The sequence below is a fragment of the Diceros bicornis genome, chromosome 4 (genome assembly GCF_020826845.1).
Source record: "Diceros bicornis minor isolate mBicDic1 chromosome 4, mDicBic1.mat.cur, whole genome shotgun sequence".
NCBI lineage: Eukaryota > Metazoa > Chordata > Mammalia > Perissodactyla > Rhinocerotidae > Diceros > Diceros bicornis.
In genome coordinates this window covers 32,847,464-32,873,641 of record NC_080743.1, presented here as the reverse complement: position 1 = coordinate 32,873,641, position 26,178 = coordinate 32,847,464, and the positions used below count along the sequence as shown (strand labels likewise).

The window sequence follows — 26,178 nt, the reverse complement described above, 5'->3', positions numbered from 1 at the left end:
AGTTGTGAACCATCAGTAGAATTTAATTTTGTTATAGAAACAGAAATTTATCAATGTGCTAATGAATGAATTTCAACATCTTTTTCTCTATTAAACAGTGGTGCTTGTAACTATTGTTTTATTTTCACTACCAGAAAATCAGTAATAATAATACTGTGTTTTAAAAAATCAACCACAACCAAAAAAGTTGGTGAGGAAATAGTGGCATTTTATTTGTCTTCCTTTTGTCTTTTAAATTGTAGCTTCCCCTTAGGGCTATTTTAGCGACAAGCTGTACTTCTGTAGGCCTGCAGTGTATAAATTACTCATTCTTTACCCTTTGGTAATCAGAACCGTGAGGTTTTATTACATTTATATTTATCAGATAAAAGGCTTCTGGAGATCTATGATGTTTGTGTAACCCTCACCTAAACTTGAAAATAATTATATGTAGTGCTATGAAACATTACAGATATTAGGAACATTTTGTTCCTAATGAGTTTGATGTATTAAGAGGCAGTTCCATTATACCATTTTTGCAGAGACAATTCCAGCTGGCAAACATTAGTGCTGACTATTCACAGAGGGCCATAAGGACCATGGAGCCAGCTCTGACTAATTTTGGAGTTTCCTGAAAACTTGTCAAAAGTGTTATCGTTTTTAAAAAATTTGAACTGTCTGTTTCTATAAATTTATATTTTGGAATCAGTTGTTATATATTGACCGGCTGTTTCTTTCTTTTTTTTAATTTAATTTATTTAAACTAAAAAAAAAAATTCACTATCCCTCCCATCTCTGTCCCCCACATCTTGCAACCACTAATCTGTTTTCTGTTTCTGTAAGTTTGTTTTTTTCAGATTCCATGTATAAGAGAGGTCACATGCTATTTGTCTTTCTCTGATTTATTTCATTTAGCATCATGCCCTCGAGGTTCATCCATGTTGTCAGAAATGGCGAGATTTCATTCTCTTTTATGGCTGAATAATATTCCATTGTATATATACCACATTTTCTTTTTTTTTTCTCCCCAAAGCCCCCCAATGCATGGTTGTATGTCCTAGTTAGAAGTTCTTCTAGTTCTTCTATGTGAGTCGCTGACACAACATGGCAACTGGCAGACGGGTAGTGTGGCTCTGCCCCCGGGAAATGAACCCAGGCTGCCAAAGCAGTGACAGCGCCAAACTTACACCACTAGACCATCAGGGCTGGCCCTATACCACATGTTCTTTATCCATTCATCCACTGATGGACACTTAGGTTGTTTCCATATCTTGGCTATTATAAATAATGCTGCAGTGAACATAGGGGTACATAGATCTTTTTGTGTTAGTGTTTTCATTTTTGTCAGATAAACAACCAGAAGTGGAATTGCTGGATCATGTGGTAGTTCTATTTTTAATTTTTTGAGGAAACTCCATACTGTTTTCCATAGTGGTCACACCAATTTACATTCCTACCAAGAGTGCATAAGAGTTCCCTTTTTTCCCATCCTTGCCAACATTTGTTATTTCTTGTCTTTTTGATAACAGCCATTCTAACAGGTGTGAGGTGATATCTCATTGTGGTTTTGGTTTACGTTTACTTGATGATTAATGATGCTGAGCATCTTGTCATGTACTCATTGCCATCTGTATGTCTTCTTTGGAAAAATGTATTCGGATCTTCTGCCCATTTTTTAATTGGATTGTTTGTTTTTTTGCTGTTGAGTTGTATGAGTTCTTTGTGTATTTTGGATATTTGCCCCTTATCAGATACATGACTTGCAATTATTTTTCTCCAATTTAGTAGGTTGCCTTTTCATTTTCTTGATGGTTTCCTTGGCTGTGCAGATGGTTTTTAGTTTGATGTAGTCCCACTTATTAATTTTTGCTTTTGTTGCTTTTGCTTTTGGTGTCAAATTCAAAAAATCCTCACTAAGACCTCTGTCAAGGAGCTTACCACTTATGTTTTCTTCTAGGAGTTTTAGGTTTCAGGTCTTACATTCAAGTCTTTAATCCATTTTGAGTTAATTTTTGTATATGGTGTAAGATAGTGCTCCAGTTTGATTCTTTTGCATGTGACTGTCCCATATTCCCAGCACCGTTTATGTTATGAAGAGACTGTCCTTTCCCCATTGTATATTCTTGGCTCCTTTGTCGTAAATTAATTGACCGCATATGCATGGGCTTATTTCTGGGCTCTCTATTCTGTTCCTTTGGCCTGTGTGTTTTTATGCCAGTACCATACTGTTTCAATTACTATAGCTTTGTAATATAGTTTGAAATCAGGGAGCGTGATGCCTCCAGCTTTGTTCTGCTTTCTCAAGATTGCTTTGGCTATTCTGGGTCTTTTGTGGTTTCATACAAATTTTAGGATTATTTGTTCTATTTCTGTGACATTGGAATTGTGATAGAGATTGCTTTGAATCTGTATATTGCTTTGGGTAGTATGGACATTTTAATGGATATTACTTCTTCCAATCCATGAGCACAAAGTATCTTAGCATTTAGTTTTATCTTCTTCAGGTTCTTTCATTAATGTCTCATAGTTTTCAATATACAGGTCTTTCACCTCCTTGGTTAATAAGCAGAGCAGAAATAAATGAAATAGAGACTAAAAAGACAATAGAAAAAATCAGTGAAACTGAGAGCTGGTTCTTTGAAAAGATAAACAAAATTAACAAACCTTTAGCTACACTCACCAAGAAAAAAAGAGAGAGGACTCAAATAAAATCGGAAATGAAAGAGATGTTAAAACTGATACCACAAAAATACAAATGATCATAAGAAACAACTATTAACAATTATATGCCAACAAATTGGACAATGTAGGAGAAATGGATAAATTCTTAGAAACGTACAACCCACCAAGACTGAATCAAGATGAAATAAAAAATTTGAACAGACTGATTACTAGCAAGGAGATTGAATTAGTAATCAAAAACCTCCTAACAAACAGAAGTCCAGGACCAGATAGCCTCATGGGTGAATTCTACCAAACATTCAAAGAAGATTTAATACCTATCCTTCTCAAACTCTTCCCAAAGAAAGAAATTGAAGAAGACACAAATAAGTGGAAAGATGTTTTATGTTTGATTTCTTATTGCTACTTATTGTCAAGCAGCTTAAATGGCTTAAGCCCTATGAAGTCTTAAGAAACAGAATCATCTTTGACTAAATTATTCATGTTTCACCCTTGAAACTTAGTAGGAAAATCAAAAAGATGCTTTACTTCATCCTCTGTAGTTATCCTTGGCTTTCTTCTTTAATCTGTCCCTTCACACTTGCGACAAGGGATCTGCAAACTACAGCCCACTGGCCGATCTGGCCTTCTGCCTGTTTTTGTATAGCCCTGAGCTAAGAATGAGTTTTACATTTTTAAATGATTGGGAAAAAATCAAAAGAAGAATATTATCTATGACTTGTGAAAATTATATGAAATTCATATAGGTAGCAGTAAAAAATAAACAAGTGGTCAATACATAACAAATGAAATTCAAATTTTAGTGTCCATAAATAAATTTTCATTGGAACATAGACATGCTTATTTGTTATATTTTGTCTATGACTTCTTTCATGTGACAATGGCAGAGTTGAGTAGTTGTCACAGAGATCATATTACATACAAAGCCTAAAATATATATTATCTGACTCTTTGCAGTAGAAGTTTACTGACCTCTGCTCTGGACAATCTTCCTGTCCTTTGTAGGGCAGATTTTTAACTTCCTTTCTGGACAGATCCCTCTTCTTTTTGCACTCCAGACAGACCTTTTTCAATGGCTTTCTGTGCATTTTGAGTTCAGACGTCCCTAAAACACTGGGATATGGTAAGAAAGTATCTATTTATGTTATTTTTATCTCTTTTTTTTCTTTTTTTTTTTTTGAGGGAGATTCACCTTGAGCTAATATCTGTTGCCAATCTTCCTCTTTTTCTTTTTTCTCCCCAAAGCCCCAGTACATAGTTACACATCCTAGTTATAGGTCCTTCTAGTTCTTCTGTGTGGGACACAGCCTCAGCATGGCTTGATGAGCGGTAAGTAGGTCTGCACCCAGGATCTGAACTGACAAACCCTGGGCCACCGAAGAGGAACACGCGAACTTAATCACTATGCCACCAGGCCGGACCTCTTTTTTTCTTTTTTCTGATTTCTGTTTTCGTAAATGATTTATTTGGAGATGCATGGTCAAAAGTTTGCTTTTACTTATAGGTACATGATAAAAAATTTTCGAGACCTCTATGTATGCTATTATATATATCATAATCCATTTTCTACAAAATATTAATGTCATGCGGGATATTAATTGGTAATACATGAAAAAAAGTTTCAGAGTCCAGCAGGTTTGTGAGATAATGGATTATAGAAAGTTTGACAGGTAGGTTTAGCACTGGATATCTCAAGGCCTTTGATATGCTTATGTACATTGTGGATCACCAAGGGAGCTATCTCTTTGATGTTTTCCCAAGATAGTCTGGTCACAGAACTTCCCATCTGTCCCCAAATGTCCCAGCAAACACCCTTGGAAAATGCCGTCTCATTTCATAGAATGTTCAAGAGTGTTAAATTTTATCATACATGTGAAAGCACAGATGATGATTGTAGAGCACGATACAAATATAAGCAGTCATTTGGAGATGCTTTTATCAGTCTTGACACCCAGACAAACATTTAAATGAATTCATTGCTACTTAAAATGTATTTATTGTTGTTGTTATTGTTATTTAATTAATTAATTTTGAATATATTTAAAGTCAGAATGTGATTACAGCCCAAAGGAAAACTGCCCACTGAGTTGTTCCTTCTACTCATCTAATAATCTCTAAGGCTACTTCAGCAAGCTAGTGGTACAGTCTCAAATCAGTGTTTTAATCAGAATTGATCCGAAAATTTTGATTATAACATCTCTACCAGGAACCAGTTTATTTTTAGGTTAACCTGTAAGAATGTTTATTTTATGGTTCTATCCAGCATTTCCATCTGCCTACCTCTTTTTCGTTATGCTTTTGATTACACCATTTTCAGAATTAATAGTTATCATGATTAAAGTAATTTATTAAGTAATTTAAATGGTGAAATTCTCCATTTCATACTGTCTTCTGAAGAATGAGTAGACAAGAAAGTATATTATTTCAGAATACTAGGTTTAAACCAACTGACAAATCCATTTGTAGGGTAGGAAAAAGTTTTCCTGGATTCTGTTAGGATCCTTGGCTGGGTCTGAAAATTAAGCTAACAAAGACAGATTAACAGGAGAAAAGCATACAAATTTTATTGAATCTTTGCATGTACATGGGAACCTTCACAAGAGAATGAAGACTCAAATAAGGGACCAGAGGAGGAAGCTTTTATACCTTTTAGACAAAGAAACAATAAATTTGTGAAGAATTGACAAGACTAAGGGATTTGAGCTAGGGTTAGTAAATGAAGAAGTAACCAGGAAGATAAGGGTAAATTTAACAAGGTTTGTTTGAACAGATTTCTTGGCCCCAAATTCTCTATCTGGTGATGAGTATGTCTTCCTTCCGCTTGGTACAGAGAAGGTACCTTTCACGTGGGCGTTTTATGGTGTATTTCAGGGAAGAAAGGTTTGGTGTGAGGGATGGGTGTCAGAGTGACCTTCCTGCTTCTTCCATTTTCTCAAACTCCTTCAGCTTAAGATATTTAATATGCCCAGGTGCCATATTTTGGGGTAGCATGTCCTAAACCCCATCAAAGCCAAGACTTTACCATTCAATTTTCTTTTCTACAGTAATGCCTAAAAAGTGGTCCTGATAATTAAAACAGAGACTTACTATGAATAACACATTCTCAAGTCCAGAATTCAGAGTTTCTTTGTTTACTTGGTTATCTGTTTTTGTTTTGTTTTGATTCTAATTTTAACACCTTTCCCTATGAAGCCATATTGATCACCTGTTAAGTGTAACATCATTATCCCTTATGAAACTAAAAAAATAAAAACTTGAAAAAACTTTAGAGGATACAACCAGGAAGTTTTTCAAATGTCCTTCAGTTTACTTGTTTGCATTTCCTCAAAAGAGACTGGTGCAAAGCAGTTTGGAGTTTAGAATAGCTTTGAAAGCATTTATTGTTCCAAGGCTAATTTTAACCTGTGATAAAGATTGCTTTTTGTATTCAGTTGAATGTGATATCCAGCGATTGTTTGTCAAGGCTAAGTGCTGTAGGACATAATACATTTTTTAAATGGAGTTTTGTAATTAGAATACAAGCGTCTTTATGGCCTAATATATGAAAGAATGCTATTGAGTAGGGGTGTTAGAATTATGAGAAAACAGACTTTAAACTTTATTATTACAGTTATTAAATCTCATGGCTGCTTAACTTACATTTAAGGGAGTTTAGATTTGTATATTTGCTCAAGTGAATGATTTTGTCTTAGCTGAATGGTTTTGCAGATTCTTGGCAGAAGTAAACTTTTTTCCCCCCTCATACTGGATTTTAGTCAGTAGGACATTGTTGGGACGAATTCGCTAAGACAGCCAAAGCATGTGTGTGTGTGTTACCTAAGAGATTTTAATAGGAGTTTGAGATTACCCCTAAATCGTAGATTTGTGTCATGGACTGAAACAGGTTTCAGATAGCAACATTTCCAATCTGAAATGCTTCCATGTTGTATATTTTATAGTTGTATAGATAAAAGACTTTTTGCTATTCTAATCCGTGGTGGCCAGAAGTGATGTTAGTGATCATGTCGTGCGATCTCATCATTTTGTTAGAAGAATGACTAGAATCAGTACTCTTTCTAAAACATTGCTCAGGGTATATATCAGCAGAAGTGGTAACGTTGAGATGGGACATATGAATCTTAGAGTCTTAGACAGCTAATTGTAGAATACTTCTACTTTCAGGTCTGCGTCCTATTTTTTTTTCTTGTACTTGATAAATTTTGGGGGTTTTGGTTTTTTTTCTTACTGCAAAATGTAGCATGCATAAGAAAGTGTATGTAATTTAGATATACAGTTTAAGAAATAATAAAATGAATACCTTTTTTCTCACTTCACATGATAAGATGGAGAACATATAATTCCTGTATCTTTGACTCTCTATGTAACTCTCCTCAGTTATGTTCCTTTCTCTTTCCTCTAGAAGTAATGACGTAGATTTTGTGATAATCGTTTTCGTGCTTTTGTATGTCTTACCACATATGTGTCCCTAAACAGTACGCAGTTTAGTTTTGTCTCTTTTTATACTTCATATAAATATATTCATACAGTTTATATTTTTATGCAAATTGTTTTTTCTTGTTGTTCAATGTTTTGTTTTTCAAATCTTATCTTAGTTGAATTAGCATTAGTTCATTCATTTTCTCTGCTGTATATTATTTGCTCATCATTTCTTTTGCTTGAAAGTATCACTATTTTATTTTCTTTCTTGAGTTATCATTTTGAAGGTATGCAATTCTCAGTTAACATTTCTTCTTTATAGAAAATATTTTACTGTCTTCTGACTTCCATTGACACTACCAAGATGTTTGCTATCAATCTGTGTTTCCTTTGTAGGTAGTCTTTTTTTCTACGGTTACTTTTTAAGTCTTCTCTTTGTTTTTGGTGCTTTTTTTACTACAAGATATTAATTTTTTTAAAAAAACTATTTCCCTGAGTTTTTTAGTGTCCCTGAATCTGAAGATTGGTGTCTCATTAATTCTATTAACTCTCTGACAGTATCCGTTGAAAAATTGTTACTGAACATCTTAGTCTCAAATTCTTGTGCCTGATGCGCAGTAAGCCCAACACTGAGACATTGGCGCTTGGAGATGGAGAAAGATTTATTCAAATTGGCCAAGATGAGAAGGCGGGAGCATGGGTTCTCTCAAATCCACCTTAACAAGAGAAGAAGGCAGGGAGTTTTATAGAGCTAATGGGTCGGGCAGGAAGAGTTTCAGAGAAACAAAAGGATAATCCACTTTTCTTTCACTCCCAATAAGCCCCTGGCAATCTGACTTCTGGGCGTCAGTGGCAGCTGGGGATGATCCTTGAAGGCATTCTCTTTATTCTGTAAAACAAGCTCATAAATCCTTGTGACCCTTGAATCACCACTCAGGTTAAACAGGAAAATAGCAAATTGACAAAATTAACTTCTTTTCATAACAAGGTGGAAAGGTAACGTTATTGAATATTTACAGTAACTCTCAACTACCGGGCTTTGATATTGCTTCCCTGGATTCTCCCCATTATCTTCTTGTGAGCTCCAATTTGATTTTGTTACTGCAAAAAATTGGGGTTCTCTTCCTGATGCATGTAAACAAGCCAGTTAATTATGGCATCAGCCTTTGGGAAAAGAGATCAGCTTTATTCTGCAACATCAATCTGCAGGGAGACAGGGGATGAGTGACCTCGGATCAGTCTCCCCGATTCAGGATTTGGGGCAAAATTTAAGAGGTTAGGGAGAATATGCTGGCACACGGAAACACTGGTGGGAGAGGTTTTGACTGGTGGGCTTCAAGCATTTATGGTAAGTTTTTAAACATTTATGACAGGGTTCTAAACTTTTCTGATGGGTTTCTAAACATTTTTGATGAGGTGGGGAAGGAATTTTAACACCGGATCTTCCTCCCCTTGCTTCTGATAACAGACCCTGACTTGCAAGTTCTGGTCGTGTTCTGGTCCTCGGGTTCCATGGGAAGGAGCATCTTTGGTTCCAAGGTCCATTTAGGTCATGATTTCTTCTTTTGCGCATGGCCTGGCTACATGACTTTGCAGATTTTCTGACAGACAATCCTTAATGACTCTGTTGATAAGAGATGGGGTCAGTTGAACTGGTCCCAGAGGGCCCATGATTACAATTTCCCCTTTCATTCTCACCCTGTCTCCTAAATCTCCTTCCATGTCTTTTAACTTTTCTATCATATTTTGCATCTCATTTGTGGGTACTGCCTTTCAGGTTATTTTCTGAGATGTATCATCAAATTGACTGATTCTCTTCAGCTATGTCTAACCTCTTATCTACCCCAAACAATTAAAATTCTTTGTTTTTCCTGATTACTATTATTTTTTTATTTCTAGAAATTCTTTTTGCTTTTATTTAAATTTTTCATGGTAAATTTGAGTTTCTTGTTCTTTGATTATAAATTGAAGTCTCTTTTTTATTTTTCAAACATATTAAACTTTTATTTTGTATTCTATATCTGATAATGTCAATGTTAAAAAACAAAATTCAGCTGAGTAAATTTGAAGATCTAATTGGCTTTATTAAGCCATTCATGAATTGGGCAGCATCCCATCCAGAAACTTGAAGGGCACTCAGAGGGGTTGTACAAAATGGAAGGTTTTTATAGGAGGAAGGGTAAGGCAAGGGAGTTATTAGCAAATGAAAAGAAAGGATTATTTTGGGCCAGGACGTCTTCTCTTTGGGGAGAAGGGAATAGCAAGGGTTTTATCATGCAGATTGCCTCTTTTTCCTCTGGGGCCAATGGAGAGGGCCCACATAACAGATTACCTCATTGGTACTGACCAAAAGATTCCAGACTAGTTGATGAGATTACATTTCTGGGAAGAGTTGAGACTGCAATTAAATCTTGGTTTGCTGTTGTGGGGGGCAAATGACTCCATTTTGGGCCTACTGGCTCTTTTTTAACATCAGTATCTGTATTTTTTTGTAAATCTGATTTTGTAGCTTTTCTTCCTACTGACTCTCACCTAGAATGTCTTTTTTTCTCATTTGTTTAGCAGAATTCTATTGCAAGCTCACATTCCTTGGAAATTTATTTATGGGAATTTTTTGATACCTGGGGTAAAATTTCTTTGAGAGAGGGTTTGAGATTGCTTCTACTAGTCATCAGAGGACACCATGACCAGGAGCTACTTTTGAACCAAATTTTCAACTTGTGATTTTGGAGCCCACTCAAGTTTGAATTCTCGGGGGAAACGTTTTCTTTTTCACCTGATATGAAGGCTGAGGGGCCGGCCTGGTGGTGTAATGGTTAAGTTTGCACGCTGTGCTTTGGCGGCCTGGGGTTCGCAGGTTCGGATCCCGGGCACAGACCTGCGCACCGCTTATCAAGCCATGCTGTGGCAGGTGTCCCACATATAAAGTAGAGGAAGATGGTCATGGATGTTAGCCCAGGGCTAATCTTCCTCACCAAAAATTAAAAAAACCCAGTATGAAGGCTGACGTGGACACATGCCCCACTATTTCCCTAGGGTTATTTTCTAGCTCACAGACTGAGAGCATTGCGTTTTGTTGGTCCTGCCTTTATGTGGAGGTTTCTAATTTACCTGCCACCATGCTCCAGCCCTGACTTTGTCTGCTCTCTCAGAGGTTTGGAAGCCATTAGAACTCAGGCTCTAGGCCACTGGGGACCGACAGAAACGTTGAGGGCAAACATTGCTGTACAGCTAGTTTGTCCCTGTGGGTCTCTGCTTTGTTGTCTTTTCTGATCTCCAAGTAATTTCCTTATTTTGACACCAGTACAGTTGTGCATCTTTTGCTTTTCTTTTTTCATATCCTTTCCAGTATTTTTTAATGTGCTATATTGCGAGGATTTCTCTCAATATCTTGTTAACAATTTTGCAGAAATGGGAAGCTCCTATCTGATTGTTTTAGATGGCCCCTCCTTAAATAATAGCCATTACAGTGGCTTCTAGAGTAAAACCGGAGGATTTATAGAAGTTTTATAAAAAGTAAAGCTTTTAAAAAAAATTTATCATTTTCAACGAAAATTCTTCTCTAATACTTGAATATGTTTAGTAATTATTAGAACTGACTCATGCTTACACCTTCGCAGCTGCTGTTCTGGGCCTTAAAAGATTTCTTCGAAGCATATCACGTGATCACCTTATAAGCAGGCCAGCAGAAATTTCTAAGTTAATTACAGTTTGGCACAGTATATCCAAAACCTCTTATCTGAACAGTGAACCCAATAATTTAATCAGTCTGTCTGTTGATTAATCACGTTCTAATCCATCTGATATCAGCACTGAAAAAGCTCTTCATCTGTTTCTTGTAAAACTTATCTCTGTGAATGCACAGCTGCTGTGAGCTATTCGTATTAATAACTTGAATGGGAGACAGAACACAATGGATTCTCAAAGCCTGCAGAAAAAAGTTTGAACTCCTTAGAATAGTCACTCAAGAGTCTCTAATCTCACCCAACTCTATAGAGTCTTCCCATCCTTAATTCCTATTGAATTTCCAGCCTCAGCCCATGCACTAGTTCAGGCCAGTCAAGTGAACTCTCACAACTTCTGTTTTGACTGTTTCTGAAGCTGATGAGTTGATGAAAGAATAAATATTTATTTATAAAATACCACACGTCAGGCATCAAGAGGAAAGACAAAAGGCTGCACAAATCTGTGACTCCGTATTTTACAGACAAACATAAATAAAATTAGAAAATTAATCTCCATACTTGTACAGTGTGAGACACCAAATCCTTTAGATGTTTGACACTCTCAAGAGATGGGGACATTTGGCCCAAGGTGAGCACTAGAGAGCATGTGAGTAAAGTTTCTCCCTTGACATGTAGTAGAGTCTATTCAGTTTCCATTCAAGTTCCCCTCTTTAAGCCTAATATTTTCCTATGCATTCTAGAACAAAACGTGTTGATGTTACTTGTTTTTTTCCAGCCCAAAACTGAGATTCCGTCCAGTCCAAGACTGACAGTCCATCACACCAACACACGGGAATTACACAATTCCCAATGTAGCCTAAAACATGAGAGGATTTCAGAGAGTTCTTAGAACTTTGATCTTGCAAGGCTTTGGGCCGCAGGAGTAGGGAATGGATTATCATGGTTGATTCAAGACTATGGAGAGTTTCATTTCACTAAATGATAATTATTTTCTGTTTTACAGCCATTTCCCTAGTTAATTACACTTTATCAATATCTATATGGTATTTTCTTCTGAGCTTTCTAAGGTGAACCTGCATGGTCTAGTAGACTCCTTTAAGACTACTTGCTCAGCTTTTAGTTACTCCATATTTGTTTATATGAGCATCTACGTGAATTCTAATTAACTCTACCCTGCTAGATGTAGTTAATTAGACAGGGTGAATATTGAACCCAAGTTAAGCCCATCAGCATCTCTGCCACCAGGGTTATACGTTTTGGGGATTGACTATACCTGTAACTTGTAAACTTGGGACCTGTCAGGGGCCTGTGTTCTATCATATGAACTGAGACAGGAAGCCTTCTGTAGAGAGAGAGAAGAATGAAGAGAGATGCAGAGAGAAGAGATGGAGAAACATTCCCTACAGCTGCATTTCCTTCATTGCATTATGTGAAATATTCCTTTTCCTTAAAGTAAATATACCACATCTTACTTCTTTTTAATTTAACTTGTTCAAGGTGATTTATTTTTCTTGCAACTAAAATCAGTCCTAATTATTATCACATACGTCAAATGTTAAGAGGTCACTAATATTATTATTATTCATATCACATAAATACACTTGAATTCTAGTCTCGTCTCTAATGCTCACTAGATAGGTGCAACAGTGGACAAGTCACTTTAATTTCTCTAAGCCTTGGTTTTAGCATTAGCAGCATGATGAGAGAGTTGTGAAGACCAAATGAGATGATGTATGTGAAAGATTTATGCCATAAAAATCTAAATTATTATTGTTTCTGCAGTTTCAACACCACTCTTTCTCTGGTAATTTATCTTGTATTTCTAGGATAACATTGTTATTCTTGTTTATTGTGTTTTCCATGTGGATAGACAGATTTAAAGTTCCTGATAACAAATGTGTAAATTTTGTCACTAATTCAGGTTTTTGAGTGCTCTCTTTATACAAGACATCAGGATGGAAAAATTAATGTATCAAGAACAAATTCTCATCCTGTCCATTCCACCCTCCAAAACAACTAAGTAGAGATTATTCTGACCATTATAAAGTTTATTTTGGGGAGTAATCAAATATTAATATACTTAGTTTATGAAGAAAATAAAATGTTAGAGAGTTCTTTCATAATAGTGGAGTTGCACTGGAAACTGGGCCACTGTTGAATTTTGTTTTACTTTTTGCTATTCCCAGGGTAGCAGTATGCCAGATTTATAATGATGGAATCATATTATAGAAAGGATATTTATTGTTGGATTTAATCTCAAAGTGATTCTCCTCTTTTACGAAATAATATATAGTTAAAACCCCACTCATACAGAAAGTGATATATTTTAGAAGACAATTTGTCCTGCAGTGCATTTCATTTGTGAAATCCTAGCTTGTAAAACCAAATAACTGAAAGATTTGTTTGACAAAAACAACCAATTCACAGTAGAATCTTGGGAATCAAAAAAGGAACAGATAGGGGGCAGCCCTATGGAGTAATGGTTAAGTTTGGTGCACTCTGCTTTGGAGGCCCAGGTTCACAGGTTCAGATCCCTGGCATGAACCTACACGACTCATCAGCCATGCTGTGGCAGCAACCCACACACAAAATGGAGGAAGATTGGCACAGATGTTAGTTCCGGGCGAATCTGCCTCAGCAAAAAAAAAAAAAAAGGAACAAATATCCCTAAGATTTAAGTTATAGGTTTCCAGGTAAACTGATAAAACTTTCTTGAAGGCTTATAACGATATGCATTATGCTACCACAAAGCTTATTAAACAGATTTCTCATTCTACCATGTGTTTCTGTATTTTCTTTAAAATTATATACCACTAATACTTTTAGAAAGCCATTCTTGCTCCACTATCCCCAATTTCTCCCCCAGCATCTGCCTACTCCAAGAGATAACCGCTCTCCTGAATTTTTTTAAATTATTCTCTTACTTACATTTGTATTTGGTCACATAAGTATGTTTCACTAAATAATATTTTGTATTGTTTTGCTTGTTTTAGGGATCATAATCTAGATATTTTGCCACAGCTTACTCTTTTCACTCAAAAACATATTTCTAAAATTCATCTGTTGTGGTATAGTAGCTCTGGTTCACTCTGCAAATTTTATTTTTCATTTTCATCCAAGTTTTTTGGATCCCAGTTCTTTTCCTAGTCTCTTACCAAGACATCTCTGCAAAGTTTCCTTTTTCTATTCTTTGAGGCCATTGTGACTATCTTCATCCAGTAACCATGGAAACACTATGGTTTTTCAGGAGAAGAGAGGTCAAGTAAATGAACTTAAACAAATATAATCAGTCTGTTTACCATTTAAATCTCTTTACTAATGCTGAAAAATCACTATCGTCACTTCAAACGTTGAGGTCACTAACACTCGATTTTATAATGGTAGTTATAGTATCACATAAAGCAGAGATATCACCTAATACTTCCTTATCTATAAACATCAATTTTAAAAAATCTGGATACTGTTAATGCACTGAAGTTTAGAACTATGGTAATTCATCTTCTTTGTTATAGAGAATGAACTCTTATCTGTTCTAACTCTTCTTGATTATGTTTATTTTGTTATATTAACTCCCTTAAGCAATGCTAATATGATTTAGCTATTAAATATTAAAGCAAAATATTATCTTATAAAATCATACTCAAATTCAAGTATTCCCAGGTCAAAAGCTTTAGTAAGTTATTGCCCAATTATTGAAGCTCTAACTGTAATCATATAACCAAGGATAATTGGTTATATTCAAGTTTTCATTCATCTTTCACTTAATTTTAAAATTCTAAGAAGTCTCAAGTCAGTGGAGAAGGTTTTTGACAAAGTAGTAAGAAAGATGACTGAATTTGGGAAAGAAAACCTAGAATAACATTTCTATCACTGATTTATCACCAGGTGACCATACTAGAATTTCAGCACTGTAGTTGAATTTGGACTATGTTGAATTTTTAAATTGCTGTGATGGTAACAATTGACTCATTGATAGCTGACAAGTTCTATGCAGTAAGCATTTGTAATTTGGGCAGTTGTTAAGGGTCTTTCTTCTTTGCTTAGTTAAGGAAAGAGAAAACTGACCTGTTTAGAGAAACACTCCCTATCATAAATCAACATAAAGGAATAAACAATCCCTATCATAAAGTAGATAAAATTTCTCTTTGATTTGCCTTGTACTTCCTGTTTGATCTTGGTTAAGGAGATCACTGATAATCCTCCCATGGTATGTTTACAGCTTAACACTGGATTATAGAAGAGAAAAATAAAACATCTCCAACATTAACGATAAACTTGACTCACAGTACACAAAGGAAAAATCTCTACAGGTAGAATTTTAGGTTTTAAGGTATCACTGAAGGGGGACATTTTAAGAAAGAAGCATTTGCTTGACTGTCCTCTAATTAAATCTTGTCAGCCTATTGACCTTTTTGGCTATTGTGGGCTGCTGGCCTAATAGTTGTTAGGAGGGTTGCTGTAAAATAGCATATGGCTTAAAATTCCTGGACTGTCAAGTTTTTCTTTATTCAGTATAGGTACAACTCTTCCATTCTGTATCTTTTTTATTTTATGATATTAAAACATTTCCTAGCACATATTATGAAGATGTGGGCCCAGCCTAGGGCACAGATACATGGCTTGATGAGCGGTTACAAGAGGCAACTATAGTTGGTTAAGGTCCTGATAGGCTCATCAGCTAAGCAATCCCCTAGGTGGCCTTGGACCAGGTTAGGAATTCACATCCACCTGAACCAGACTAAGGCTAATAGATTGCATCTGAATGGGACCATTCTGTTTGAATCCTAGAGATCAGATAAACCCAACAATTTGGGGGCAGCAATCAGGAAGGTCTTAGAAGTTACAAGGTGATGAAGTTCAAGCAATTCCTGTCATTGAGGCTCTGCAGTAGGCTGGGAGGAGGAGCGGGGAGCAATGGGCAATCTGTATCACAACATGCTGGTACTAGGACCTAACCATAGTGGGGTCTCGGGGAGAGGGACCCCCTGAGGGATCAGGGGAAGCGAGGACCCCAATTCTAGAGGAATGGACTAGTAAGAAAGGATCTAAGCACAGAGCCAGTACCTGAAATTTGAATATAAACCCAAATCTCCTAGTCTGTTCCGCAACAGAATGAGGCCAGCAATAAATACCTCATAGTCCCAAGCCTCAGGATGAGACTTATTCTAGTGCCTAGGGTTTTAGTCTAGGCTCCTTCGAAAAAATATTTATTTGAGCACCTACTAAAGGCCAGGCCAGAAGCTGGGCATGTAATAGTAAACGAGATATAGTTTCTTCCTTTCCAAAGCTTATACTCTAGTGGAGGGTTCACCAGAATATAGACAATCGCAATACAAGGTGTTAAGAGTGCCAATTGGGGAAGGTACGTATTGCGATGATGCTGGCATGAGTCAGAGCATCTTATTAAGACTTGGTGTTGGAGATCAGAAGGGCTTCCCAAAGGGACTGAAGTCTAAGCTAAGTCTCAAAGAAAGGGCAGGTGCAGTGGTGCTGCTAACACATAAAAGTTTTGTTGAATAAGCAGAAAGCACTGCTTCCAGGTCGATATAAATTACAGAATAGTCATTTAAAACAGGTGCCCCTTTATTTGTGGAACTACCCAGTGGGAGGGCCCTTGACTTGGTGAACTAAATATGGACTCCATTCACCTTCTTGGCCAAGTTCTCTTGTGTAGGGCACAGCCTGTGGCCTAGATTGGACTTATCTAGGTGAAGAGTATTTAGAGTAGGGAGTATAGCAAAGGAAAGGAGGACCTCAGGCTTGAAAGTATGGCTCTTAAAAATTGGAACATAGGGAGCCAGCCCTGTGGCATAGAGGTTAAGTGCACGTGCTCTGCTTCAGCGGCCCAGGGTTTGCAGGTTCAGATCGCAGGAGCACGCCGGCGCACCGCTTGTCAAGCCATGCTGTGGCGGCGTCCCATATAAAGTAGAGGAAGATGGGCACAGATGTTAGCCCAGGGCCAATCTTCCTCAGCAAAAAGAGGAAGATTGGCATCGGATGTTAGCTCAGAGCTAATCTTCTTCAAACAAAAAAAAAAAAAAGAGAAAAAAGAAAAAATTGGAACGTAGAAGAAAACCAGCCTCATTTGAGCGAAACATTTCAAGAATTGTCTTCTCAGACCATGGCAGCACAGGAGTACCTACAGGGTGAGCTGCACAGAAGCCACCTGCAGGGATGCAGGGATGCAGAGCACACTTTTAAGCATTCGCCAAGATAGAAATTTGACCCACTAGGCTTGAGCTTCCTGGAGTGACTCTTCTTGTTATTTTATCCAGTAAGATTGTGTAACACGGTCTCACAATAACAAACCAAAGTAAGGCTGTTGGTGTTGCCCACAATTACAATAGAAGTGGAATGGCTTAATTAGTAAAACATTAACTGGCAGGATTCTTATAAGTAAAAATGTACATATTTAAAGAGGCTTATTGCAACGTTTATACCATTTATTTTATAATATACTAATTCCAATGTAAAAGTGAATGTAAATTACCAGAAATTAACATGCAATGTGAAGAAAAGTCCTTTTATCCTCTGCAACTGTAGCATTTGGCAGATTCAGGAATAAATAATCTTTTGTGGCAAGGGTATGCCTTATCAAACATATGCAGATCAGCACTAATTAATGCTAATTAAGGTTTCCTGTCTATCTAGTTGGAAAAACGTCCAAATGTTATGAAATCCAGTTAGTATGCCTATTACACTAATTGTTTTATATGGGGTGGTTCTTAATTAAAATATGTAAATTGACCTTAATTGCTATATACTAATGGGGGTGCATGTTATCTCACTAAAAGTGACAAGATGGTGAGGAGGGGTACTTAAATGACTAATTCTGATAAATCCTTAACTAAATGACCTTTACTCAAAATTAGTTTTAATTGGAAGTTGGCTGAAGAAACATTTTCCTTCTTTGTTTCTTTTTAGTTTTTAGTAATGTAAGAATGTTACTGTTCTTTGTTAATGCAACTTTAGAAGTAATTGTGGATTGTTAATTACACTTAACAAGCAAGTTAATTTGACTGTTTACTGTTTATAGTTATCAGGAAGTTATTGATATCCTCATTTCAGTCTTGGGAAAAGTGAGTTCTCGTTGAATGTGGATTTATAGTTAGAATCTTATACGTAAGTAGATCTAGTTATTTTGTTAGAGTGTGGGTTAGAGTTTGATGAGTCAGTATTACTAATGTGTACTCCTTGGCTGATTTACATTGGAATTACTTTTTAGGAAAAAAAATATTTTTTTTCTAAGAACATTAACTCTTATTGGAGTTAAAATCTCTTTGGAGATACTTAGATTAAATAGACTGAAATGATATTCTTACATTTTAATCATGTTTTTATTTATTATTTAATTGCAAACAAGTTAAAATGTATATGCCCAAAACCAGTGTAAATGAATTTACATATTTTTATTTTTTTATTATGCTAACCTTACAATTACAGGAACTAATTTAAATAAAGCTAAAAAATATTTTATTTTACTCTTTCATTTGGAAGCAGTTTGTTCAACTGTACTTTAAAATATAGTTAAAAGATTCTTCTGTAAAAATGTGAGAAGGGACTTAGTAAAATATTGTCATATGGAAATAAGCATAGAATAATGCTTAATATGATAATGATCAATGTGATTGAAGATCATAGTTTTTCTTTGTCAAAAGGAGACCTGATATCTTTGCTCTTTCATCAGGACATTGTGACAAATGTTTCACCCAGAATCATCCGGGGGATCACCTCTGGCCCCTTGTATGGCCCTGGACAAAGCTCCTTCCTGAATATTGAGCTCATCAGTGAGAAAACGGCTGCATATTGGTGTCAAAGTGTCGCTGAACTAAAGGCTGACTTTCCAAACAATGTAAGTGTGATTTAACGTCTAAAACAAAAGAATTGGCATAAGTTGGTGAATGTTTATTTAAACATCCAATTCATAGGCTTATAAATATTAATGTGTATAATATATTTTATTAAAGAATCTGCCAGTTGCTTTGCTGATGCATAGAAAGATAAAAAAGAAAGAAAAGCTCAAGAACTCATAAAAATCCACACAATGTGAGGCTTTGTTATAAATGGGTGCCATGTAGATGGAAGAAGTATCTACATAACCAGGAGGAAGAGAAATGAAATACTCATTTTATTGAGTTGGTTTTCACTCTATGTAGCTAGTATTTATGAAGGTGGTGACCTTAGGAAGAAATTGCAGACTATAAATCATTTTAAATATAAACCTGAGGCAGAAGCAGAATATCTTCTTATATAGTTTATTTATATTTTTTCAGTGGGAAATAATTTACCAAATAATTTTAACCCTTATACTAAGTGAGTCAACTATCTTTTATAAAGCCTTTTGTTCTTTTAAAGTACTGTGCACAAATATTACAGTAAAATCAGACTTACATATAATATTTCGTTCCTTTGTGGATTTTTATATGTTGTCTGTAGTTTTTTAACCTACAGATAGTAGTTTCTCTTCAATAATTGGTTAGGGTTGTTCTTAATGTTATGCATTCATTCTCTGTCTCCCGTTTCCCCCTCACCATCCCACCCCCCATGCACGCACACACGCACACACACATTTCTCCCTGTCTCTCTGTCTCTCTCTCAATGAGCTGGTAGTGAATGGAGGTTGAGCTGTGGGGCAATGTGTGTGTTTATGTTGGAGAAAAGATTTTTCTACATTAATCCTTCAAAAACAAATGAAAACACTCCAAGTATTCTAATGATAAATATTTAAAAATCTGATGAAATCTGTGGATATTTGCCCACAAACTGATAAATCAGAAAATCTTACAAAGGGACTTTAGATATCACACTATTGGCCAGACCATCATATTTTTTTTTTTCCTCATTTAGAAAGTTCTATTTGTTTCAAAATTCTCTCTTACCTTGAATCAAAATATAATCGCTTAGAATACAATTGATCTTCCTCAAGTCAACGCTTCAGATGTGAAGGGAACTATCAAGACCCATCTATAGCTTCTGCTTATTAGGAATTTTTCACTTTCTGAGCTTGATGTGGCAATTATCTCCATTTTCACATTATACAATCAACTCTAATAATAATGATGTTGAACTGTTTGTTTTTTAAAGGACTCACATCTTTTAGGAAGCTTTTCTCAGAATGACAAACACAAAAAGTGGTCAACCATAAAAAGAATTATTAATATAATTTTAAACTTGGTCTGCAGTGTTAAGTACTATGCTACATACTAAAAATGCAAAACAATAATAATAAACGTAAGCACTTATATAATAATCACTCTGTGCTAGGTAGAGTTATAAATGCTTCATATGTTTTAACAGTCATTTAATTTCAACAACTTTATAAGATAGGTACTATTATTTTCCCCATTTTACAGATGAGGAAACTGAGGCACGCAGGGCTAAGTAACATGCCCAAGGTTACACAGCTATTATATGGTGAAGCCAGAATTTGAACTTGAAATTCACTTTTAGCATCCATGCTCCTGTCTAATAATAATGTTCTCTAGTGTACCTGCCTATATTGCAGTATCATTTCAGGCCCTTAAAAGTTCAGTATTACTTTTTAATGCAACATAAGAACAGTATGAAATATAATTTCCCAAATATGGTTTCAATAGTATTTAGATAAGCCAATTTATCTTTAAAAAAATCACTTTTCCTGGAAAATAACTCCCACCAATGGCTTGTCTTAAGCTTACCTATCCTTTCTACCCTCTCCTGGGCAGGAGAAAGATGTTATAATAATGGCCTCCAAGAAATGGCAGTAAGTGGACAAGAAAGCTGAGACGAAACCCTTGCTTTGTGATTCCACAGTCAAGTAGAAAGAAGAAACACATTTAGATGTTCCTTTCAATTTCCCTGGAAACCATTTTCTTCTCCTATAATACTTTTTTTTTTTCCCCTGTGAAAACAATGCATGCTTTTCTTGTTTCTAATTCTTTCACTGTTTAGATTATACTCATTACTCTTTTTCTGTATTCTTAGAACTAATGTCTAACATGTTTACTCCCCATATCAAAGATAACATTTTAAATACAATTAAAATGGCATTCCCATTTGAACCCATAGAAATAATGTGTGTGCACCTAGATATTGCCATGCTGAGAGTGGAATATCCCCCACTGTTTTGGAATTACTCTGATGCCAAACCCAATGAGCTGAATAAAAGCAGGTGACCCTTCATTTTCCAAGTTTAATTATCACTCTCACTGGAGTTTTCCCACATCATTCTCGAGTGCGTGGCTGCCACCTTTAATGACAGGGATCGGATAATTCAACCCACTCTGGCGGCTTCTAAGCAAGGGCTAACTTTTCTGAAAAAGAAATTGTGCTGGGGGGGCATATACATCAGCTAATATCAGCAGCTAGTATCTCTGTTTCCAGAGAGAGTAGGCACCAGTTGACCATGAACTAGAGGAAACAGCTGGAAACATCTTGCATATAAAGGCATCAAGACCCCCTGAAATGTGTTGTAAGGGCTTGTTTCTTAACTATCATAGTATTGTACCAAAGCCTATACATATATTAGACTTCTGCACGGCTTTCAAGGTATCCTTTTATCTCGGAATGAAATTTGGCACACTGATCATTGTAGTGACAATTTGTTACCAACTAAGAGTTCTTTTCCTAAGCTGAGATTTTGCAGTGCTTATTATGAAATATACTGTATAACTGGGGCTTACAGAAATCAATTTTAAGTGAATCCTTTCATTCTCACTGCAAAAGCCTTAGAAATCATATATTTTAGGCTTGGAGAAAATTTTTACCAAAAAATACATCCTGCTTTGCACTGAATTGGCAAGCCAAAACTGACATTTTCTATCATTTGTGGCAGCTAAAATCAGAGTTAGGCAGAAGATACAGATTCAGCAGTGAATCAGCTGGTGCAGATAGAAAAGAATGATGGCTTTGTTGTAGAAATTAATAAAGAAGAACAATTGATATGTAAATATACTTCTGTTACAATACACCTCATTTTACTGAAATCCTTTCTCAGTTCATTACAGAGAGATCAGTCAGCATTGCACACACTAAGTTCAAAGAAGTTGCTCTTCATCAGAATTCCTGAAGTTGCTTTCTTCACCAGTTGCCTCTAAATACAGAGTTCTTAACCCCCTGTGAGTGCCAGGGTCCTTAGGTACCCTAGTGAAGCCTAAGAACCTCTTCACAGAATGTTTTTGAAAGCATGAAATAAAATTATATAGTTTACAAAGGATTCTCATTATATTAAAATAAAATGCTCAAAATATTTTTAAAAATGTGATATAGTAATATATGTTACTATTTAGTAAGTCACTAAAAACGCAGTCTAGTGGCAGATCTAATAACTACTGCAATTTTGATGTAATGGTGACTGTAAGTGACACCTTGAGATATCTGCAGCAACTGTACAGTGATTTTCTGTGGTTTCTGTTGGTACAAAATTACAGTATTGATGGTGCTACTGTGGTTTGTTGTATTCATGAGGAAATGCTAAATGTCATTGAAAATAAAAGTCTAATTTTTTTTCCCATCCAAGTTAATAAGTTTCCCGTATTCTGTGAAGAGTTCTATGGACCTCAGATTTAGAACCTGTATCCAGTGAGTCTCAATTCTAGTTGCATATTTGAATCTCCTGGGGAGCTTCAAAAAGGGTATTATGGTTAGACCCTATCCTAGTTCAATCATTTCAGAAATTCTGGCATGGATACAATGAATACATATCTATGTGTGTATTATGTATGTAAGTATGTGTATATATGTGTATATGTGTATATATGTGTTTATGTATTTTTTTATAAAGCTCATCAGTTGATTCTACTGCAATTGATACCACCAGTATCATTCATGACCCTTGACATATATCATTAAATATTTATAAAACCCCTATATCAGAACTATTTACTGGGAGCCTTTATATGTACCAGGAACTGTACTTTGTATGTCTGTAAAGCAGAGATTTTCCCCATTTTACATATGAGGAAACCAACATTTAAATATATTGCATTAACTGTCCTGTGTCACACAGCTAGTAAGTGAAGTCACTGGCACTGGAAATCTTTCTGTTACACCTTGAAGAGGTATTCCATTTGACCTTAAAGAACCTGAGAAGAATATATGTTATTCCAGTCCTCCCTTGCCCACCCACTCAAATGGGCCAGTTATATTGAGCTGTCTTAACTTAGGACTCTCAAAAAAGAAAAAAAATTTTTATTTGACAAGAAAAGAAGTTCTGTCATCAGCCAGCCGTTATTTTGTCATTAGTCCCAGCACAGGACATTTTATAGCCCAGCTCTTTTTGCTTTGCAGGGATGTAGCTGTCTATAGAAAATAGTGTTGGTGACTCAAGGTGGACCTTGGTTTGAACTGTTACCTGGCCCCCTCTTAAGTTCTGTGTTTGAAAATAGGAGAGTCAAGGGATTGAGTCAGATCTAGGTATTCGGCAAGCAAGGAGGATGCTCACTGCTTATTCAGTGCATAGTCATCACCTCATAATCCCCACACAGTCCTCTTACAGGCACGATGGAGGCTGACTCAGCAGAAGTGGGCTTCCTTTTCTTTGGAGTGTTTATGATTAAGTCCCATGCATTAGAAATAGGGGGATTTTGTTACCCACTCAGTCTGTTTAGAAAAATAAAATTTAGTGACAGATACACTACAATATATGTTTAGGCCAGCAAAGACCAGGACAGGGTTGCTACTTTTGCTTTCTTATTACAGAGCTTGTAAAGCATAAACATCACCGTGGCTCTTCTCTCCTCACCTCCCAAAGAGGCTATTCACCAACAGAAGGCTATTCACCAATAGGCTATTCGCCGTGGCTCTTCTCTCCTCACCTCCCAAGAGAGGCTATCCACCAGCTAAGCATCCCTGCACTGGAGGGGGCTCCTCCTTTGCTCCCTCTGGAATTTTTTGAGCTTGTCAGGTCCCTGTGTCTGTCAATTTCTACACGTTCCCATGCTGATTCATTTTAAATAAATTAGGAAATTACTGGAGCAGGTATTGAAGGGAAGGCTAGAATATTGCCAGGAAACTCCTCCATTCTTTACACCAGAGCTTAGGTAGTGATTTTCTCATTTTGTTCATGAATTCTGGAGGACATAGATACTTCCCAACCTTCCTTCTTTGCTAAAATCCAAGACGATTATCTGGTGACATTACTTGATTGATTTTTTAAAAGATCCATCTAGTCTACAAAAAATAAAAATAAAAATTAATCATGACAGTAATGGACACTTTAGAAGTTAGGGTGGGTGGAGGTAAAACAGGCCATGCCCAGTTATCCTAACAAATCTCTGTTTTAACTCTTCTAGAGTTGATAGAGTCTAGGAGCAAAAGACATGGGGTTTACAGTCAGAATGGATTTCAATCTCAGCATCTCCTCAATTTGCTATTTATTGACAGGCTCAGCCTAAACTTCCTCATATGTGTGATAACAATACCTTTTCTCAGAGGTTGTTGTAAAGATTAAATGAGGTATCATATATAATGTGTTTGACACATTGCAATTATTCATGACTATAAATTATATTGCATAGAATACCTTTATACATTTAGCTTTTATTCGTGCTTAAAATAATAATTAGTTTTTATAAAATGTTCTGAGAGCAAGATTTGGCAAGTCAAAGGTAGTAGCATGTTTATAGCTCTTAAAGTATATTGCCCAAGTGATTTTTAAGACATCTGTGAACTAACAGTTCATACAAAAGACCCTATTTTAGGAATAATTACCAATTGAAAAATTGAAAACTAATCACTACATGTGCTTTTTAGTGATTCTTTTGAACTTGGGTTCATTATTTGTTATATAGAATGTAAGGTCTTCTGATTCCTTGTCCAATGTTTTATTCGTTATACTTCCTTGCTTTAATATCATTCATTCATTTGACTTAACAGCTTCCAATTGAAACAAGACTAATTAGCGACAGTTATTTTCTTGGTATCAACATAGAAGCAAAGAGGCTTAGCGGTTAAGGGCACGTGCTCCGCTACTGGCAGCCCGGGTTTGGATCCTGGGCGCGCACTGATGCACCGCTTGTCCGGCCATGCTGAGGCCGCATCCCACATACAGCAACTAGAAGGATGTGCAACTATGGCGTACAACTATCTACTGGGGCTTTGGGGGAAAAAAAAGGAGGAGGATTGGCAATAGATGTTAGCTGAGAGGCGGTCTTCCTCAACAAAAAGAGGAGGATTAGCACAGATGTTAGCTCAGGGCTGATCTTCCTCACAAAAAAAAAAAAAAAATAGAAGCAAAGAAAAATTAAAATATCTTTAATTCCACAATACAAGAGCAGCGAAAATGGATGAGAATACATAATATAGCTCATAGTTCTCTCTGGCTCCATGTAGCCAGGTATTTTCTCAAGCTAGAATATTCCTAGTTCCTTAAAAGAAAACATTAGCTGCAGCCTAGATAGAGTAATAGGGACCTGATTTACCCTCCCAACTGAAACAGCAACATCAAAAAATTTATAAAATATATGAAACAACAGTTTTTAAGACCTAGAACATCAGTCAATAAGGACAGTGGTCACTGAGAGATGGAAAACAAAGGAGATGAGCCCTTCCATTGCCCCAGAAAGTTTCCAGGCCACATTACATTCCAGGCCACATTACAGGGAGCAGAAACCAGAGATCTCTCTGAGTTGAGGAGACAGAGCTGAGAGTTCGGAGAGACCAAGGTAGCTGGAATTCACAAGATAGAGCACCTGAAAGTGGAGAGCTGCATACAGGGAGAACTCCAGAGATCTGCAGAGGGCCCTTCTTGAATATTCGGAAGAGTACAGATAAGCTCATGCATGAGAGTAAATTACAAGAGACTGCAGAAAGAACTTTCTGAATGGATTAGAAGAAGTAATATTTAGTGCTTACATAGATCTGGGAATAGTGACTCTTCCTGCCGTCCAGACTGGAAAACCCTGTGATTCACCATTAGCCATAGACTGAGCACTGCTTTGGTCATGCCCAAAACAAACCTTAAAAGCCAGACCTGAAAGGATCAAAATGTTTCCAAGTAACTTAACTGCAACTCAGAGCAAAGCTCAAGAATATTTAGAGGAATACAGACATATTTATTAACAAACAAGATAGAATTTACAGTGTCTGGCATCCAATTAAAAATTACTCAGTATATAAGGAAGTAGGAAAATATAATCCAAAATAAGAGGATAATCAATCAATTAAAACTGTGCCAAAACTGATGCAATGTTAGAATTAGCAGGCAAGTACATTAAAATTTTTTTACAACTATATTCTGTATGTTCAAAAAGCTAAGACAAGACATGTAAGATTGATAAAAGACCTAAATCAAACTTCTAGACATGAAAACTACAATGAATGAGATGAAAAAATACAGTGGAAGTTATTAACATCATATTAGGCACTGCAGAAGAAATGATTAGTAAACGTGAAGATATAGCAATAAAAACTATCCGAAGTGAAATGCACAGAGAGA

General features: G+C 36.1%; 1 protein-coding gene across 1 annotated transcript in view; it reads left to right on the top strand.

Moving 5' to 3' along the window:
• DPYD (dihydropyrimidine dehydrogenase) overlaps positions 1 to 26,178 on the top strand; it is a 776,746-nt gene that overhangs the window by 433,765 nt on the left and 316,803 nt on the right. Inside the window, exon 14 of the mRNA XM_058538603.1 lies at positions 18,451 to 18,615. Within this exon, the coding sequence (XP_058394586.1) occupies positions 18,451 to 18,615 (165 nt within the window). The remainder of the gene's footprint in view (positions 1 to 18,450; positions 18,616 to 26,178) is intronic.